Here is a 20,420-nt window from a genome sequence, read left to right on the forward strand (position 1 = left end):
CACATTTTAGAGATGGGTATATGAGACTGTAAAAGGATAACATGAGAGATGCTTATATTGGAGTTCTTTGTCTTGACTGTATTAATATCAGTATCTTAGTTGTGATCTTGTATGACTTTGCAAGATGTTATCATTGAGGTTAAACTTAGGTAAAAAGTTCCCAGAATTTCTCTGGATTCGTTCTCACAATTGTGTGGGACTCTGCAGTAATTTCACAATTAAAAGTTTAGTTAAAAAAAAAGAATATGAAATGTATTGAAATGATTTCTAAACAATATTTTCGGCTGTGGAATGAAAATTTAAAAACATGTTCTTGAGCATTTTTTTAGAGTGAACTCAATTCATAAATACTTTATCATATGGTAAGAGAAGTTTCTATACCCAACTGTTATTTTTTCTAGCAATTAGAAGAATTTTTAACAATTTTCCAGAAAATTTTGTATAAACTCTTTTGTATATGCATTAGAATATGGATATATTTCATGCTAAAATCCAGAACATACAGGCACACTGTTAAAAACTCAATTTGAAACCTTCTTTCAATATTTTGTAGTTTTTAGCATTCACTAAGATAGGTTTGATCCCTAGAATTAAGTGGAATTAAATACATGTGCACTCTTCATGGCCTTCAGAAATTCTGAGAATAAATTGTGCTCAATAATGCTCCATGAATTTACTTTTACAGATTAGCCTTTACTGAATGTTTAAAGCGGCCACAAAGAAAGCTATTTTGTGCACAGATATGTACCATTGTCTAAAACACATAAGGTATTTCACGGACTTGTATGTATCTGTTTTATTTGTGATTCTTAGGATGGCGTCCTGCCTTCAAATACTACAACATGTGGATATCACTGATTGGAGCAATTCTTTGCTGCATAGTGATGTTTGTCATTAACTGGTGGGCTGCATTGTTAACATACGTCATAGTCCTTGGGCTGTATATTTATGTGACCTACAAAAAACCAGGTCTGTACTTTTTTTTATATTTATTATTTCAAACTAGAAGATACCTAGAAGTTCTTTGTTATTTTTCCTATCTAAGCTTCGTCTTCTGTGTACTTGAAAGGTGCTTTGTGTAAAACCTAAAATAATTCATTTCCAAATATATGTAATTTTAGTGAAATAATTACCACATGACTTTTATTCTATGTAATTTCATATTTGCCTGTAAATTTAACTAATGCTACTTATAGAAAAATGACATTTGTATTATTAACATTTTGGTGATCCTCACTGTATTTAAAAATTTTCTTTGGAAGGATTAGACTTTGTAGAATAGCTCTTGTGGTAACTGTTAGCCCAGTAAGCATACATGTTAGTACTCCAGTCTTATCACCTGCTATAGTAAGTTGCATGGAATGGACGGTGTATTAGAAAGATAGAGTATCTTCCTGCTAGTTCACCGTATAGCAGGGAGCATTTGACAAATGTGTTCTAACTAGGAAATAGTTAAAGATTTCCCAGAACGTGTTGCGTTGATAACTCATGGATGTATCTCTACATAAGAAGATGATCCTCAGATATACTGGGACCAGTCCAGTGTACCGTGGGGACTGTAAAACTGAGGGCAGAGCCAGTGAGAAAAGTTGGACAAGTTTTGGCCCCAGTAGACACAGTTAGGAAGAAATTACAAGAGTAGCTGCAGTGTCGTCATCTGAAACTGAGGAAGCACTTTGTAATCCAGATATGATGCAATGAGGTTTTGGATTAGAGTGCTGGCTTTAGAAATGAAATGGACAAAGAAGGTAATGTTTTAGCCATCTTACAAACAATTATTTCTCTAAAAGAACAAATTTCTAAGGTCATATTTGATGTCCAGGCTGTTTATTCAGTGCACAGTACAATTTGCCTTTTCTAATAACTTAAACTGCTAAGTACTATGAATGGTACTTTCAGAGTTTTTCAGTCTTTATGTCAGAGATCGCTTCTTTCTCTTTAGGCCTCTGGCTACAGAAACAATAATTTTAAAATTATTTGTGGAACATTCTTGAGTTGCATGCACAGCATGTCTGTAGCCCTATCACCTTGGTCTTTCCTAAATTGTACTTTTTCTTTAAATGCAATTCTGGGCGGCCTGGGGGGGCTTAGTCGGTTAAGCTTCCGACTTCGGTTCAGGTTATGATCTCACGGTTTGTGGGTTCGAGTCCTGCGTTGGGCTCTGTGCTAACGGCTAGCTCAGAGCCTGGAGCCTGTTTCAGATTCTGCATCTCCCTCTCTCTCTGACCCTCCCCTGTTCATGCTGTCTGTCTCTCTCTATCAGAAATAAATAAAAAACATCAAAAAATTAAAAAAAATGCAATTCTAGTTCAGAGTAGCATGATCATAGTGTCATGCCATGCACTTGAACTATTGAGCATTGTCACTGCATTGCTTTATTTCAGCAATTGATTTTTTATATATGAGACTATCGTTTACTTCTCTGTGCTTCAACCTGGCAATTGATCATTGGTTAATACTGGTGTGTTGCTGCCTGACACTGTCTTCCCACAGACGTGAACTGGGGATCCTCTACACAAGCTTTGACGTACCTAAATGCTCTGCAGCATTCAATTCGTCTTTCAGGAGTGGAAGACCATGTGAAAAACTTCAGGTGAGCGGCAAGGTGACACAGAGATATCGGTCTTAGGTGTCCATCACTTCTTTAACTATTGGGTAATATTTTCGTCTGCTGATATTTCCTGAGAAGTTTCCTAAAAGCATAGAATATTGGTTTTTGTTTTGGCTGGATATGAATGGGCAGTGTATTCATAAACAAGGGTAAAATGTCTTAGTTATCAAAAATTGACAAAGAGGTGAATTATCTAATTTACAAAAAAGTTGTAAAAGAGAAGTCTCTCATTTGAAGGCTTTTAAGTGGAGTTTCAACTATCATAAAATGAATAATTTCTTCCCCCTGTGGCCAGTAAAGTTGAGTAAGCACTGTATAATTACAAAGTATGAGCTTTTTAAGGGTTTTTTTTTTTTGACATACTTTATTTTGTAATTTTACCAAGGCACTAAATATTTTCATGTTAGTTGCTTTTTTCCTCTCCTCATTGACTTACTGGAAACCAGTTTTGGTGATAAAGTATCAATGTCTTAAAGAGCATTTATACTATTTTACTCAATAAATGCCATATTTTATAGTAGTGTGTTAATCATCAACTTAAAAACTATTCCTTAAAAAATAAAAACTGTTGCTTAATTCAACATGCTTCTAATAATTGATGAAATTCAGTTACTAAAGTGCTACTGATACATACCTCTCTAAATCAAGAAGTCTCATTATTTCCCTATGTTGACTCTTAGTAATTGTAGATTATTATTTGCATTTTGCAGAAAGTAGGCTTACCATTTTTAAAAAACTTCATCTAAATAGTCTCTTTCATACTGTTCAGTTAAGCCTGGCTGTAAGCAGGTGACTTTCTGTACTCATGAGTACTCACATCTCATTGGCTTCCAAATAATAAAGAAATATGTTCCATGTCTGTCAATAAACCAAAAGGGGAAATACTGTTTAAAGAAATCCTGAGGAGTGAATGAGTGACAGAAAAGAATTGCTCTGCCACTTTTCTCCCAGTAAGAAAAGCCTTCATGTATTCTTGTGTTACTTTTTGGATCCCACCCCCATCCCTTTTTTTCTAGAATGAAAAGTTTCCAGAGACCACAGATGTTCAACTTTGGAGTAGAGTGAAATTGGGAAAAGAAAAAGGAATGAGAGCCCTGGGTGGAAAACTTTAATTTTAGCACATTTTGAATCGTTGATGCCAAGTATGACTGAAAATAGAACTCATCCCTTTGGGTAAAAAGTTGTATCCCAGAACTGAGTGTATGACCAAGACTCGAAGTTAATTTGCCATCAATGCATACCTTTTGCTTTGCTTTGTTATAGTAATGGGAACATTGAAAAGATGTACTTTATTCCAGTATGGCTTTTTAAACCTTATCAGAGTTACACATGAACATAGTTGAGAGAGACTAGAGAAAATCATGAAAATCCATAGTTGCCCGACTTCTCATGTCCCTGTTTGTGTCATGCCACACACACAGGCAACCTCTTTCAAGTCTTAGCTGATTGATTCAGTAATTATTTGATATTCCCCAGCATTATGGTTGTCTTCCTGTACTTTTTGATTTTTAATTTAAATTTAATTTAATTGATAGCTTTCATCCACATGTGCCTACTAAACACATGCACTCTTCCCTTTACCCCAACCCCAGAGTATATTTTTATATCATTATTTTGATTAGGTCATACTTGGTTTTTATATTTTTATGACTTTAAAAGATTTTTTTTAAATTTCTTTTAAAGTTTTATTTATTTCTGAGAGATAGAGAGAGACATTGTGAGCAGTGGAGGGTCAGAGAGAGAGGGAGACCCAGAATCTGAAACAGGCTCCAGGCTCTGAGCTAGCTGTCAGCACAGAGCCCGACATGGCACTTGAACCCACGAACCATGAGATCATGACCTGAGCCAAAATCGGACACTTAACCAACTGAGCCATCCAGGCGCCCCTAAAAAAATTTTTTTTAATGTTTATTTATTTCAGAGAGAAAGAGAGCGTGAGCAGGGGAGGGGCAGATAGAGAGGGAGAAACAGAATCTTGAAGCAGGCTCCCAGCTCTGAGCTGTCAGCACAGAGCCCGATGCGGGGTTCAAACCCACAAGGTGTGAGATCATGACCTGAGCTAAAGTCACTTAACTGACTGAGCCACCCAGGCACCCCAGTGACCTTTTAAAATGATTCATAACTGAGCCACGTGATAATTATGATTCCTTTTTCTTTCCTCTACAGCTTTCTTGTTTTCTCTGGAACAAAAATTTTTTTCCCTTTCTTTGCTTACTTAATTTTATACATATCACTACCTCATCCTTCACCAAACTTAGCAAAAGATGTTGTTTTCTTCACTTTTTAGTTTCTGTTTCTTTGAAATGTCTTTCTCACTGTTTCCTGTTTCTTGAACTTGAACTGTTTCAGACAAGATTTAGCCTTGTCTGAAGTAACCGTGGTCCTTGGCCAGGGAAACTCTGTGTTGGTACTTGGAGCTTGTCATTGAAGTCCTTAAGAGAGATGAATGTGGCTTTGCTGGTTCTTTGAGAAATTTAAGTCATCTTGAAGGGTTTTTTTAACATACAAGTAAACTTCACAGAAAAGAATCTTTGAATATTTTGCTTGTTGATAAAAGTCTTGGCTACTCAAGTTCTAAGAGTCAGGTGGCAAAGGAGGTCTGGAGATCTCAGGATTCAGTATGTAAATGTTTTCTCCATTCCTGCCATGATTAAAGTAGCTGCTTCTGCCCTCAGTTGTTGCTAGTGTGTCACAGACCAAAAATGTTTTCATTACAGTATAGTTGACATATAAATTAGTTTTAGGGATGCCTGGCTGGCTCAGTTGTGCAGCTGAGTGTGCAGCTCTTGATCTCGTGGTCACTCATGAGTGCGAGTGCTCTGTTGGGCATAGAGCTTACTTACAGTATATTACAGTATTTTTGACTATTCCCAGTGCTATACTTTTCACCCCAAGACTTCTAACTGCAAGTTTATACCTCTTAGTCTCCTTCACGCATATTGTTCATCCCCCCCCAATTCCCTCCACTTTGGTGGCCATCAGTTTGTTTATATTTATGTATCTTTTTCTCTCTTTGTTGTTATTGTTGTACTGATTTGTGAGTCTTTTTATCCCTTGCTTGTTTGTTTTGTCTCGTTTTTCAGACTCCCCATGTAAGTGAAATCATAAGGTATTTGTCTTTCCCTGTCCGGCTTGTCTCCCTTAATATAATACCCTCTAGGTTCATTCATGTTGTCACAAATGGCAAGATTTCATTATTTTTTATGGCCAAGTAGTGTTCCGTTGTATGTACATACCATGTATCTATTCATTCATCTGTCACTGGACACTTGGGTTGCTTCCCTGTCTTGACTCTTGTGAAACGCCAGTGCTTGAGCATTCCCTTTTCTCCACATCCTCACCAGTACTTCTTGTCTTTTTGGTATTAGCCATTCTAAGTGTTATGAGTTGATATCTCATTGTGGTTTTGAGCCCCTTTTTAGCAAATAAGCCTTAGCCTGACAGTATTGGGGAAGGACAGAGAGAGGTATTCATGATGGTGATGAAAGTGACTTGGTTGTTTCTAGTTCTTCCTTACGCAGAGTTGAAACCAGTGCTTCTCACTTTGGTTTCTTTAATACGTTGCTCCTGCTACTTGGCACCTACTGCCTCTAACTTACAGGCATTTTGGTGATTCTTAGGTGTAAAATCAGGTAGGTTCACAGCTTTCTCTTCAGCTTTAGGATTTAGCTTCTTCCTGATTTGGCCTATCCTTTGTTCTCCCATCTCCTTTCTAGCTTTCAGTATTTCCACACTACTGTGTTTTCTCCTGTTCATATTTTTGTTCCTTAAGAATCCCTTTATATGATAGAGTGTTTTGAGGAAGGCGTTAAAACACAAGAGCAGATGTTTACCCTCTGTCATTGTTACTCATTCGCATCCCTAATATATTTTGTACTCTGTTTTTTTTGTTTTTTGTTTTTTGGTGTGATACAACTATACCAAAGTCCGCCTTTGTGGTATATTCACCATGTAGTAAAGATAGGGGCTACCAGTTCTTTAACTGTAGTAATAGATTATGTTAGAGTGTAGGTTACACTACACGTAAGGAAAGTTGACAAATAGAGTGGTTATATAAAGCAAACGTTCGTGTTACATGGTAGCCCAGAGGCAGATGGTTGGTTCATGGCAGGCGGATTTACTACACTTGGTCATTCAGGTCCCACATTCCTTGTATCTTGTCAGCCTGCCGTTTCCTAGGAGGTGTTTTTGTCCGTGTGGTCAGAGTCATCAGGTTACAGGAAAGGGAAACAAAGTATGGAGGGCAGCCAGCTTCCTTATATGGGCTGTAAGCCACTCACAGGGTCAGTGGTAAACTACCAGGAAGGATAGAAATTGTGTAATTTCTAGCTGTGGAGCTTTTTAACCTGCTAAAGCTCAGAGAGAGAGAGAGACTGCACTATTAGTAGTCTGGGGCATTGAGGCTGATTTCTTGTTGATTGCTCTAAAGCCCTTCTCCCAGACAGAATTGGTTTTTCAGAATAAACCAATAAATTGCTAAAATTCTGAATAAGTTAGTTTTTTTGTTTGATTTCGTTTTTGTAGTCTTTATTCAAGTTCTCATGCTTACTTTATGAAGTTAGGAACTACCCTACCAATTTAGTGGTGAAGTCAATTTTAGTCTATATGCTTTTTGTTAAAGTCTGTTTTAATTATATAAATTCTTGTTTTAAAGAATCTTTGTTAATGTGTCAGCTTATAAATTGCATACTTGCATATTTTTTCATTAAACAACACTGATTGCCATTTCTTTTCCGTTAAAATCAAGAGTCAAGAATTTATGAAAGTCATGCCACTGTATTGTGTTTACAAAGGCAATTGAATTTAATTTTGATTTTTACCATAATTAATTAGAATTAAAACTTTTACTTCAAATAGAAACCTTCAAATCAACCATTGATGATTTTACTGATACAATAGCCATTGTTAAAATTAAGCTAGATGACAGGGCTGATATTAGAAAGTAGAAATCATTATGATAGGATCAAGCTAAGAAGGAAGGCAACCTATTTTGTACATGAAGGGAAGGCCAAGCTCTTAGGAAGTTTTGGAACTCTCAAGAACTGGAATATTTATTAACCTTTACAAGTAAAAAATGGTTACATTTATTTTAATTAGCATGGTCATTTCTTCCTGTAATACCTACCAGATCTTGATGTGGAATCTTACCAAGTGATGTGTAATCATTTGGCATGATTATTTGTTATAAGAAGTTTTGTTTGTGCGTATCTCATGTACCGAGAAACCCTGGTTAAAAGTCATCTTCTCTTGAGACTCCTGTGGCCTGTGTCTTGAGAACAGCTACATAGAGGAGAGATTCTAGGGTAATAACCTATTCTTAGAGAAGTAATGTAAAATATGTGCATGTTATCAAAAATCTAATCTCTAATTTTGTTTTATTTTTCAATCTTAAATTAGGCCACAGTGTCTTGTTATGACAGGTGCTCCAAACTCGCGCCCAGCTTTACTTCATCTTGTTCATGATTTCACAAAAAATGTTGGGTTGATGATCTGTAGTCATGTACATATGGTAAGTGTTCACTTTGTTTTCTATATTAAAACATTCTTTACTCTGTATATAATTTGTAGTTCATGGGACTTTTTAGATGTGAAGTAATTTGACAAGATAAGTATGTTTAGTTTGTTTGGGCGTTTTTGAAGTTAGTTACTTTCTTCAAAATATTTTTGCCTCCAAACTGTCTCAGAACCTCTACTGAGAACAGATTTTAGAGTTTTGATTCTTTTTTTCTTATTTGTTATGAGATTTTAGCAAACTATATTTCTGTTACGGAATGTTTTGGCTAAGAAAAGTAGCTCCTTGATCACTAAGGAGTCTAAATGAAATACAGTATGTGTGTTTTCTTACTGACATTTCTCATAATGTTCTGAGAACACTGGGAGCATTTACTACCAGAAAAATAAAAAAAGAGGTTGGAAGAGGTAGACAGACATCTAGTATACAACATATAAGAAGGGCAGAGTGCTAAATTTCCAAATTCAAACAGTGTTAAGTTTAGTTGCCCATTCTTTTTTGTTGTAACCATGAGTAATATCATTATTAAAAATAGTGGTAAACTTTTCATCCAGAAGTAATTTTATGTTTTTGTCATCTTGGCTATTGAAAAGAATTGCTAGACGATGGATCACCTGTTCTGTGTGAGAAATTTGGGCTATTTGTCAGAGTAGCTTTTCTCCCAAACTGTTTTCTTCATCTTGTTAGAAATTTGGGTTCAACGCCCCATGTCGCAGCCTGTGCTATAGTTGCTCTTCTGCTTATATGGTAGCAAAGTCAAAGCCATGTCTGGAGGAGAACATTGAGACACTGACCCCAGTTGGGACCTACGAAGTTTTTCAGTTTGTCTCCAAGTTGATGAGTTCAAGTTGGGGTTTGACCACAGGAAATTACAAATGGGGCAGTATTTCTTAACTTTTTTCCTTTTTAAAACAAATTGTATTTTTCCTATACTTTCTCATGTACAATGAGGGTGTGCTCTTAAACCTACTTTTAGATTTTTGCTTTATACATTTGCATATAACACATTTTATGTGTTGCTTGCGGGAATCAAAATAGAATTGCAAGTTGAAAAACCTCATTTCCTTAATTCTGTTATTTCATCATTTAACAGAAGTATGAAGAAAAAATGCATTTATATTTTACAGCAAACTTCTATTTTCAGGTTACTGAGAATTAATAACTCAAACATTGGGGATAAAGGAAAAACAAGCTGAGAAACTTTATGTAGAAAAACAAAAGGCTCAGGGTGCCTGGGTGGCTCAGTAAGCATATGACTCTTGATTTCAGCTCAGGTCATGATCTCATGGTTCGTGAGTTTGAGTCCCACATCATCCTCTGTGCTGACAATCAGAGCCTGCTTGGGCCTCTCTGTCTCCCTCCCTCTCTCTGCCCCTCCCCTGCTCACTCATGCTCTCTCTCTCAAAAATAAAAATAAATAGGGGCGCCTGGGTGGTTCAGTCAGTTAAGTATCCTACTTCGGCTCAGGTCATGATCTCACGGTTCGTGGGTTCGAGCCCCGCATCGGGCTCTGTGTTGACAGCTAGCTCACAGCCTGGAGCCTGCTTCAGATTCTGTGTCTCCCTCTCTCTCTGACCCTCCCCTGCTCATGCTGTCTCTCTCTCTCAGAAATAAACATTAAAAAAAAAAATTAAAAAAAAATAAAACATTAAAAAAAACAAACAGAAGGCTCTTATTTTTCTCCATGTAATCTCCATCTTTGGTAATTGCTAATTTCTTTCATTTACTTAGTATTGAAAACTACTTATTTATTTTTTAGTGTGTATTTCTTCCTCTTGGCTCTTCCCATTTAGTGGCACCCCCCCCCCATGCCTTCACTGTTGCAATGCAGCCCCGTCTGGTCTTTATCTTCAGTACTGGAAAGAATTCACTGACAGGAAAATACAATGTTGTTGTCCGCCTCTTCTCCCCATCTCCCAGGTGGAGGGAACTTGTTCAAGCTGAAATAACAGGTGATTTTTATAAATGTGGAATAGATGATCTTTCAGTTAATGCTGTTGTTAATACTTTTTTCCAAAAGGGCCCTCGAAGACAAGCCATGAAAGAGATGTCCATTGATCAAGCCAAATATCAGCGGTGGCTTATCAAAAACAAAATGAAGGCTTTTTATGCTCCAGTACATGCAGATGACTTGAGAGAAGGTGCACAGTATTTGATGCAGGTACGTTTGTCCTGCCTTTCAAATATCAGAGTTCAAATTCTGTGTAAACTTTTAGAACATTTCACATTCTAGGTTTCATTCTTCATATCAGTCAAATATCGTTATTACTAAGATTTGTATAATTGGAGAGCATAAGGAACTATAGAGCTAATGTGCTCCTGAAAGACAGGGGAGAGCCTATTTCGCTAAGACTTTTCCCCTTCCCTGTCTGCTGTACCTCACTGGGCACAGCATGTAAGTGTGAATTAATGGCACTTCTTAATGCTTTAAAAATTCTGGGTCCTTACGGTATTTCTCACTGTTTATTTACTAAACTTAGACTTCACTTTCAGTTTTGTGTATGACACAGTAGTCAGGATATAGGATTTGGAATCAGTCCTAGATTTACATGTTAGCACTGCCACTTCCTTATTATGAATTTTTACCCAGCAAGTTCCTTAACTTCTCTGAAACTCAGCCTGAAGGTCATGGGAAGAAATACATGGGTTGAGATAGAGTTTGCTATCTTGTTTATATAGGAACCCCTTTTTTCAAATGAAAGCTTAACCAGAAGCCCATGCACTGTGTTGATTGCAGAGCTGCTGTGTTAAAGCAGAGATTGGAGGCTCAGCGTGTGTCACCTGCACCCGTTCTGTTCTGATGTCTTATAAAACTTGACAAGCACAGAATTAAGAGTATCTTAGGCAATCCTCAGGAATAATAAGGGGTAGTAGCGGGCTCACTTTGGCAGATATAAAGTCTCATCATAAACTCTAGTAATTAACACATAGTGGTTCTGAATTAGTGACAATAAGATTATTGGAATAAATCAATATTTATTGGGAAATAAATATTTCCCAGAGGGGAATAGAGCCCCTAATATAGAAAATTTAATACATACAGAAGTAACCTTTAAAAGATGAACTGGGGCAACTGATGATTCGTGTGAAAAAAATAATATAACGGATCCTTACAGAGACAACACAAAAACCATTTCTAGATGGATTAAGGACTTAAATGTGAAAGGCAAAATTTTAAACTGTTAGAAGGAAAATGAGAATAATTTGATGACTTTGGGCTAGGGAAGGGTTTTTCTTCCAGTGAGACACAAAAACGTTGAACTATGAAGTTCAGTCTGCAAGTTCCAAATGTTAGGAGTAGTAAGAACAGTTGGAAATCTTTGAACTGCTGTAGTAACATAGATGGCACAGCCACTTTGGTAATCAACCTGACAGTGTCCTGTACATTTCAAAGTGTATGTATCCTCAGATGTTCCATTCTTAAATGTGTTCCTTAGAGAAACGTGTGTAGGGAAAACTATATGAAATTGCATAGAAGCATTATTTGTATTCGTGAAAAAGAAATGGAAGTAACTTCAGCAGGCATCAGCCACAGATTTAAAGATCGTGGTGTAATCTTGCAGTGGAATTCTACATAGTGATATAAGGGAGTTAATTATACATAGCGGTAGGAATAAACTTTGAACATATAAGTGGTAAGGAAAAATAGCAAACTAAAAAGATAGAAACAATATGTAGATGATATAAAAATTTAAATATACGTAAATTAAACATGTATATGTATGTTGGACTACATGGTGAAAATACAAAGAAGGTGTGACAAGGATACATAGGGTATTTGAAGTGTACTTGTCATGTTTCTTTTCTTAAGCTGGGTGGTGGGTACGTGGATATTTATTGTATTTACTTTTCTGTGCAAAATATTGAAATATTTAAAGTAAAATTCTGTCTCTGGTCATAAGGTAGTTTCTAGTGGGTTAAAATCTTAGTTGCTTTTGTGTAATTTGTAGGAACATTTCTGTAACCACTTTATGTATTTAAGAAATGTTAGGAAGGAAAATATTTCCTTAGAGTAGCAGGTCCTGAACTTGATCATGCATCAGTGTCACGTAGTGGACTTGTTAAAACAGACTGCCAGGCCCACCTTTGGAATGACTTAGTGGGTCTGGGGTGAGCCGGGAGAGTTTACATTTCTGTGACTGCTCCTGGTATGTTGCGGGCACTACAGTTTGAGAACCTCTGCCCTTAAGGGTTACTGTAGTAAAAATGACACTGTTGATGAGAGGTAGGATCCCCTGTCCTCCCCATTCTCCTGCAGCTTACATGCTCACCCCAGTGAGTCTAGACCATTTCAGCAGCGTGGGGACAAAGGTGGGGTGCATAGCATGTGGTAGTATTTTGAGACTGGCCTGTAAACTGGTGGATACAAGCATTTCGCTAAGATGCCCAAGAAGTTGCCTTGATTCTAGTGGCAGAGCTATGTGAGTAACTGTGTAAAATAAACTTACAAATAGGAGAATTGCCACTGCAGAATTAATCACTGACTTCTTAGTATAAACTGTCACTGACAGTATTTCTCTTTCTTTTGTACCTCTGGAAACTTGTTACATCGAGTGGCAGAGGCCTGTATGTCTTATTAGAGGTTTATAATCTTTGTCAAAGATCATTTTTGTACATTTTTACTCTACCTTATGCTCTGACTTCTCGTTTCTCTCTCCCTCATTTATCTAGTTACTGATCATGAGCATTTATCATTAAATTAGCATTTAAGTATCCACTCTCCAAAATAAAACTCGAGATTCACTATTTTTAAAAAAGACACTCTTCTCAGTAGTTTGCTTAAGAACCCCTTTGACGGTGACAGGTTAGCACTGCTAGCCTCTTGTGCATTTGGATTTTTCTGTTTAATTTTTTAATGACAGGAGCCACTTAATTGTCAGTCACTTTTATGTTTGTTTGTTTTTTTTCAATTTATTATTGAGACAGAGAAACAGAGCATGAGTGGGGGAGGGGCAGAGAGAGAGAGGGAGACACAGAATCCGAAACAGGCTCCAGGCTCTGAGCTGTCAGCTCAGAACCAGATGCAGGGCTCGAACCCATGAACCACGAGATCATGACCTGAGCCGAAGTGGGACGCTTAACTGACTGCGCCACGCAGCTGCCCCTCAGTCACTTTTAAATCTTCATTTCAAAGAGCAAAAGCTTATTGTTCTTACTGAAAATTCACATTACAGATTACATTATGATGGCCCTTTAAATCAAGGGGATCTCATTCAAAGTATCACTCTAGAAATGACTTTACCTTTTTTCCTGTACAAAAATAAAAATAGCCCAGTGTCATACTCCATAATATATTCTGAGTGTTTTTGATACCTTTCCTCATCATCAGCCACATTTTGAGGTAAACAGTAATTTCTTTTAAATTCTTCTGAAATAAGTAGACCAAAATAATTTAACATTACCAATAAGAATATTAGAAATACAAATTATGTACAAATCCTATAGCCACATCCTAAAGAAATATTGTGCCATAAGATATTAACTAATGATAATTTAAAGCTATTACTAATTTGGGTTTCCTGGGTGACTCAGTCGGTTAAGTGTCCGACTTTGTCTCACATCATGATCTTGAGGTTCAGGAGTTCAGGCCCTGTGTAGAGCTCTGTGCTGACAGCTCAGAACCTGGAGTCTGCTTCCGAATCTGTGTCTCCTGCTCTTTCTGCCCCTCTCCCGCTCGCCCTCTCTCTGAAAATAAATAAATATTAAAAAAATAATAATAAACCTATCCCTAGTGGGTGAACATTTTAACCATCCAGGACTTGGAGCCAAAACTCTACAAGTATTGTTTTCAGTAGTTTTTAAAATAATACAAATCTCACAGCCGTATTTAACTACATTTCAATAGGTAACCATAGTATGTGGAAATATTTTTACTTAATAGTGAAAGACAGAAATAAAAAGCCATGTACCATTGTGGAAGTAGTTCTTTCTGCTACAGTAAAAATGGTTATGGTGATGCACAGGAAAATATAATAACAAACTAAAACACATTTCTTATCAGCAAATTCTGGTGAAAGATGCATAGAAAAACATTGCTAACGATCCGAAGAAACAACACAGTGGGAGTGTTTGAAACTAAAGACGCTTGTAATAAGCTTCAGGGGATTGCATTTTGCCAAGTCAGTTTCAATTGTGGAATTCCATGAAAAACTGATTTTTTATGAGCCATTAAAGAAACCTGTTTTCCAGAAAAGACGTATTTTCAGTAATGCATTGTTCTTTAAAACACATGTTTTATGGAAACTGAAAGCATTACTTCTGACTGAATAACTACTTTGATTATAATTTCAGAGCATTTAGGGATGAGTGATACATTTGAAATTTCTTTGCCCAGTCATTCAGGGAAAAGTTATTGAAATAATGAAGTTGAAACAAGTGGACAGAGTGCCGCAGGGTGTTATTGTTAATTTTATAAAAATAAGACCTTTTAATTATTATGTTGTGACAATGGTTTGTGATGAAAAAGAGAATAAAAATAATAATGACATTATTTTGTACCATCAAGAAGTTATTGGTTATCTTGTGGCCTATTTATTTAGAAACTTCTAAGAATCAAAGATGTTTCTTGCTTTTCTTTTANTTGTGTGGTTAGTGGCTATCTTGATACCTGATAGTTTTAAAAAACAATAAGGATTATTTTTTATCTATGAAGGTAAAGAGTTGTTTTTCATATTGAATGGGGGGGGGAATCTTATTTTTGAAAGAAACTTGTGTATGGAGAGAATATTTTGAGAAATTTAAGTTTTATGTGGTTAGGATATTTCTAATTATCCCAAATCGTATGGATAGTGTCTGGCATATGATCATCAACACTTAATATATATTTGATTAATTTAATCTTGAAATGAGGATTTAATTCTTAATCTTTAAATAGATTAATCTTTAAATTTATTTTGAGAGAGAAAGCACATATGCACACTCTCAAATATTAAAAAAAATAAAAATATAGCCTCTCTATTTGGAGGATTTGATCCTTGATAAAATATTTTGCTGAATAGATTATATTTAAAGTTGTATTTTTCCTTTGTTTCAGGCTGCTGGTCTTGGGCGTATGAAACCGAACACACTTGTCCTTGGATTTAAGAAAAATTGGTTGCAAGCAGATATGAGAGATGTGGATATGTACATAAACATATTTCAGTAAGTATCCTTTTACTTCAGTAACTTGATTCAGAAAATGGAAACTTGTACTGGTTTTCAAAGCCTGCACTGGTTTGTGAAGCTGTTTCTGATACACTCTCTTATAGTAGAAGCCTAAGAATGAAAAGAATCACATGCGGTTATCTGGGTTGTCACTTGAGTTTTTGACAAAATTTTTTGATTAATCTTTCTGGGTCTTGTCATACATTCGAACATTCACACTCGTGTACAAATGAGCACACAACATATATACTCTGGCTTCCCATTCAAGTTAGGAAGCTTCTGGTTATCCTTACAGCTATTGCTGAGCAGATTTCCCAAATGTCAGCCCCATTAGCTGGTGTTCTGTCTTTATAGTATCTGGTGCTGAGAGGGCATTTCTTCATTGATATCACCCCTCAAACGTTTAGGTTTATTCTATCACACTAATTTACATGTAATTACTTGATTTATACATTAGGTGATTTATATTTTTTTATAATTTTTTTTTAATGTTTATTTATTTTTGAGAGACAGAGCCAGAGCGTGGCAGAGAGGGAGGGAGACAAAGGATCTGAAGCAGGCTCCAGGCTCTGAGCTGTCAGCAGAGTCCCACACGGGGCTCGAACTCAGGGACAGTGAGATCATGACCCGAGCCAAAGTTGGATACTTAACTGACTGAGCCACCTCAGATTAAACCAATCTGTTTAATCCACCACAAATGCTTTTTGGAACTAAGTGAGTTATTTAATAAAATAAGAAAATTTGGCAAAAATAAAAAGTTTTATTTACTTTGAAATACTTCCTTTTCCTAGTATTCTGGGTTTTCTTAACAGGTCCCTTTATCTCATTTATACTTTTTTTTTTTTTTTAATGTTTTATTTATTTCTGAGAGAGAGAGAAACAGTGTGAGCAGGGGAGGGTCAGAGAGAGAGGGAGATACAGAATCCGAAACAGGCTCCAGGCTCTGAGCTGGCTAACAGCACAGAGCCTGATGTGGGGCTCGAACCCATGAACCTGAGCTGAAGTCAGACACTTAACCTACTGAACTACCCAGGCGCCCCCCATTTATACTGTTTTTTAGAGGATAAGGATTCCCTTTCACACTGTTAAATTTTTAAGTTTTTAATTTTAATTCCAATGAGAACATTTAGTGTTCTGTTAGTTTCAGGTGTATAATACACTGATTTAGCAATTCTCTACAATATTCAGTGCTCATCATGCTAAGTATAATCCCCCTTCCGCATATTTCTTCCATCCCCCTTCTGACTCCCCTCTGTTCTCCATACTTCAGAGTCTGTCACACCACCACTTTTTTTTTTGATTTACATAATCTCTACACCCAACATGAGGCTCAAACTCACAACTTCAAGATCAAGAGTCCCATGCTCTATCAACTGAGGCAGCCAGGTGCCCCACACCACAATTCTTGGTTGAATAAATTTTTTCTTAATCTAGCTGCTGATGAAATAGAAATGTCCGTTCCTTCATATGAAGTTTTTCTTTACATACTAAAAATTGTGCTTTTTTTTTTTTTTTAAATGTGTTTGGTGAAGTAGCTCTATGACCTGATTGAAATCTTATTTCTTTGAGTTTTGATCTGATTGCCTTTAACTAAGTAGAATTATTTCCCGTATTGGAACTCCTGTTAGAACCATAATTGCTTACCTGTATCACAGATGATAGTTTTGTTTCCATAGCTACCTTGAAATATCTTTGAGGGAGTAACCGGACGTAATACTTTTTTAAAAAGTCGCTTCATATTGGCTAGTATAGAATGAATAAGTTTTCCCAAATAATTACTAAATACTTTTAGTAAAATTAAAGCTCTTCTGATTCTTGACATACTATGAATCCTCTTTAGCTTTGGGGTTGTTCCTTTTTTGTAAGCATGATTTCATCCTACATTTCTAATTATATCCTGTGCACTTTGCATATTGGGAATTAGGAAAGGAAGGACAGTGTGAAAGGATAAATCATGTGGGCCATCCACCATGGACTGGGCTTTTTCTTTCTCAAGATGCAAGACCAGTGAGATGGAATAATTATCTTAAAATGTAGAAAAAGTGACATTTTTACAAATAATTCTTTGACTATTAGTTGTAGTTGCTCATATGGAAACACTGAAAGAAAGGAATCTTTCTGACGCTGACCCTGTAGGAACTGAAGTGAATATTTGCTCTGAGAGTCAAGTATTGCTCTGAGTGTTACACAGCACGCAGCAATTAAAGATAGACAAAATGATGCTCTTTGGTTTCCAGGACTTAGAAATCAATGGCAGATTCAAAGCAGTGATATTGCTTATGCTTTTATCTTCTGACACTTAAGTTTTGGTTGTGATTATAAATACTTTGAGCAGTTGAGGTTTACTTGATTTACTATGCATCGTAACAGAAGGGAGAGTCTGAAACTCTAAAGGCAAATTATATAGCTTACAGAAATTTCTTTGTTTATAACAAAAACAGCCACTTTAATCCAAGGTAAACTCAGGAAGCTATGTACACTGGCTTTTCTTTAAGGAAATTGATTTTAATTCATTTGTGATTTATTAACTATTTTTTTAAATGCTTATAGTTACTCTTCTCTAGTGTTAGGTCTTTGAGGATACAGCTGAGGAAGGTTACTATGTCCATTAATTTCTTTTTCCAATGAATCTCTTTAGACCTTAGCTAATGCATTATAGAAATGAGGCTAAAATTGTCTCCTCATGATTAAAAAACAAAAAGCCAATAAACCATCTTTTACAGTGATGTATTCTTCTTTGTGTCTGTAGGAACAAAAATTTAATTTTTTTTTTTGCTTTTTAGCCTTTTCTTTTTGTTATATAGAACCATAGATTGTATATAATTTTTTGAACATAATGAATATTGGTTTCTTCATAATTAAAAATAATAATGAAAGGTAAAACCAAGCCTGTTACATTCTGGGGAATGACCCAAAGTTTAGGAATTTGTAATTCCTTCAGTAGATTTGAGAAGAATTTGAATCTAAATGATTCATGGTCTCAACAAAGTTTCCAGAATTGAAGTCTGGTTTTAGAGTTGTCTTAATATATTTTGCATGTTATAAGATGATCCCATTCGTGTTTAAAAATCTTGAAAGGACCTAGGAATACATGCCAACAAATGCATATACAATCTTTGGATTACTTATTAAGCCATTTTTGTAAGAATGTAAGAATTACTTAAAAATACTCTAGTTCCAGGACACCTGGGTGGCTCAGCTGGTTAAGTATCTGACTTCAGCTCAGGTCATGACCTCACAGTTCACGATTTTGAACCCTGCTGTCGGGCTCTGTGCTGACACCTCAGAGCCTGGAGCCTTCTTTGGATTCTATGTCTCCCTCTCTCTCTGCCCCTCCCCTATTCATAGTCTGTCTCTCTCTCTCTCTCAAAAATAAAAAAAAAAAAAAAATTACTTTGGCTCCTTTCAGAAGCATCCCTTTATACTCTACAACCTGTTCTCTTTCTCAGTGGACTCTTTTCTTTGTCTTCATGTTATTCTCTTGGTTTTAAGGGTATAAACCTAAATTAAGTATGTTGGGGATACTGAATTTTATTTTTCCTTAATTATAGTTTGTTTCAGATAGCATAATAGTATAGGCACTGCTTTAAATGGCTGTTGTACATGGATGGACCTTGAGGGTGTTATGCTGAGCGAAATAAGTCAGGCAGAGACGGACAAATATCATATGTTTGCACGTATAGGAGGATTAGGAGGAACTTGACGGAGGAACAAGGGGGAGAAGAAGGGCGGAAATGGTGGGGGAAAGGGAGAGAGGCAAACCATGAGAGACTCTTGAATGCTGACAAAAACTGAGGACTGATGGATGTGGGTGGGATGGGGGGATGGGCATGGAGGAGGACACTTGTGGGGATGAGCACTGAGTGTTATGTGGAAACTAATTTGACAATAAACTATTTGTAAAAATAATAAATAATAAATAAAAATAAAATAAAATTATAAGAATCATGTTTCTTAAAAAAATAAAAATAAATGGCTGTTGTAGATAGAGTATCAAGACTATAAAGACCTACACTTAACCAGTTTTTAAGACTATTATAGAAGGAAGAAAAGGAAACAGTATAGGATTTGAAGCAGACATTATGTGGGTCTCACTGTTAGTTTCAAAAGCATATTTTAAAAATGCATTTAAAGCTGGAGGCATTTTAGAAATCACCTCTTACTGCTTTCATTTTATAGAGGAGGACACTAAAATTTTTGTGATTTTGATCCCGCTCCCCACCCCCCATTATAGCGACGCCTTTGACATACAATATGGAGTAGTGGTTATCCGCCTAAAAGAGGGTCTGGATATATCTCATCTTCAAGGACAAGGTAAATCTTGCTTGAATAAATTTTTTACTTTAAAAATATAAACGACTCTGTTAGAAAGTTCTGTGTCATTCTCACAAGTTCTTCAATAACTTTAACATTCACTGTTCTATGTTGTGTACTTACCTTATGGCATTTGGAAATCAGATCTTTTCTGCTCCAACCTGGATGTTGGCTGGTGATTACTATTGGAGAGAATAAAATTCATTGTAAATCATAAATTTAAGAGAAATAAGCATGAGTTATGGTTTTAGATTGCTCAAATTTATAAAAATACATGATAAATACTATAGAAGAAAAAACATTAATGACTGCTAAATCATCAGACATTTTCATGTTTATGAAAGTAATGCGTTCTTACACAGAGGTATATTAATAATGAAAACTTGGTGATGCCATTTACTCTGTCTTCAGAAAAGACGCTATAAGTAATTTTTTTAACTGTTTCATTTTGAAATGATTATGAATTCATGAGAAGTAACAGAAGAAATAATAGAGAGGTCTTGTGTATCCTTCATCCATTTCTCCCAGTGGTAACATGTTGAATATCTATCATTATACGTCATAACCAGGAAACTGATGTTGTGACTGTTTACCCACTTTACTCAGATTTCACCAGTTTTACTTAACGTGTGTGTGTGTGTGTGTGTTCGTGTGTGTTCGTGTGTTCATGTTTATGAACATGTGTAGTTCTGTTCCGTGTATCACATGTGGTTGGTTCATATAACCAGCACCATAATCAAGATAAAAAGCTGTTCCATTGCCACAAAGACCTCTCTCCTGCTACCCCTTCATGCCCCTACCATGCTCTTCATTTCTCCCCCATCATTAACCCCTGACACC

The 20,420-nt window shown here is 36.1% G+C and overlaps 1 protein-coding gene across 1 annotated transcript in view; it reads left to right on the forward strand.

Moving 5' to 3' along the window:
• SLC12A2 (solute carrier family 12 member 2) overlaps nt 1-20,420 on the forward strand; it is a gene marked incomplete at its 5' end in the record, with an annotated part of 96,953 nt that overhangs the window by 59,681 nt on the left and 16,852 nt on the right. Inside the window, 6 exon segments of the mRNA XM_077768863.1 lie at nt 814-969; nt 2,494-2,593; nt 8,009-8,120; nt 10,144-10,284; nt 15,157-15,263; nt 19,501-19,580. Coding sequence (XP_077624989.1) covers nt 814-969; nt 2,494-2,593; nt 8,009-8,120; nt 10,144-10,284; nt 15,157-15,263; nt 19,501-19,580 — 696 coding nt within the window.

This window comes from Crocuta crocuta, unplaced genomic scaffold (genome assembly GCF_008692635.1).
Source record: "Crocuta crocuta isolate KB4526 unplaced genomic scaffold, BGI_CrCroc_1.0 scaffold64, whole genome shotgun sequence".
NCBI lineage: Eukaryota > Metazoa > Chordata > Mammalia > Carnivora > Hyaenidae > Crocuta > Crocuta crocuta.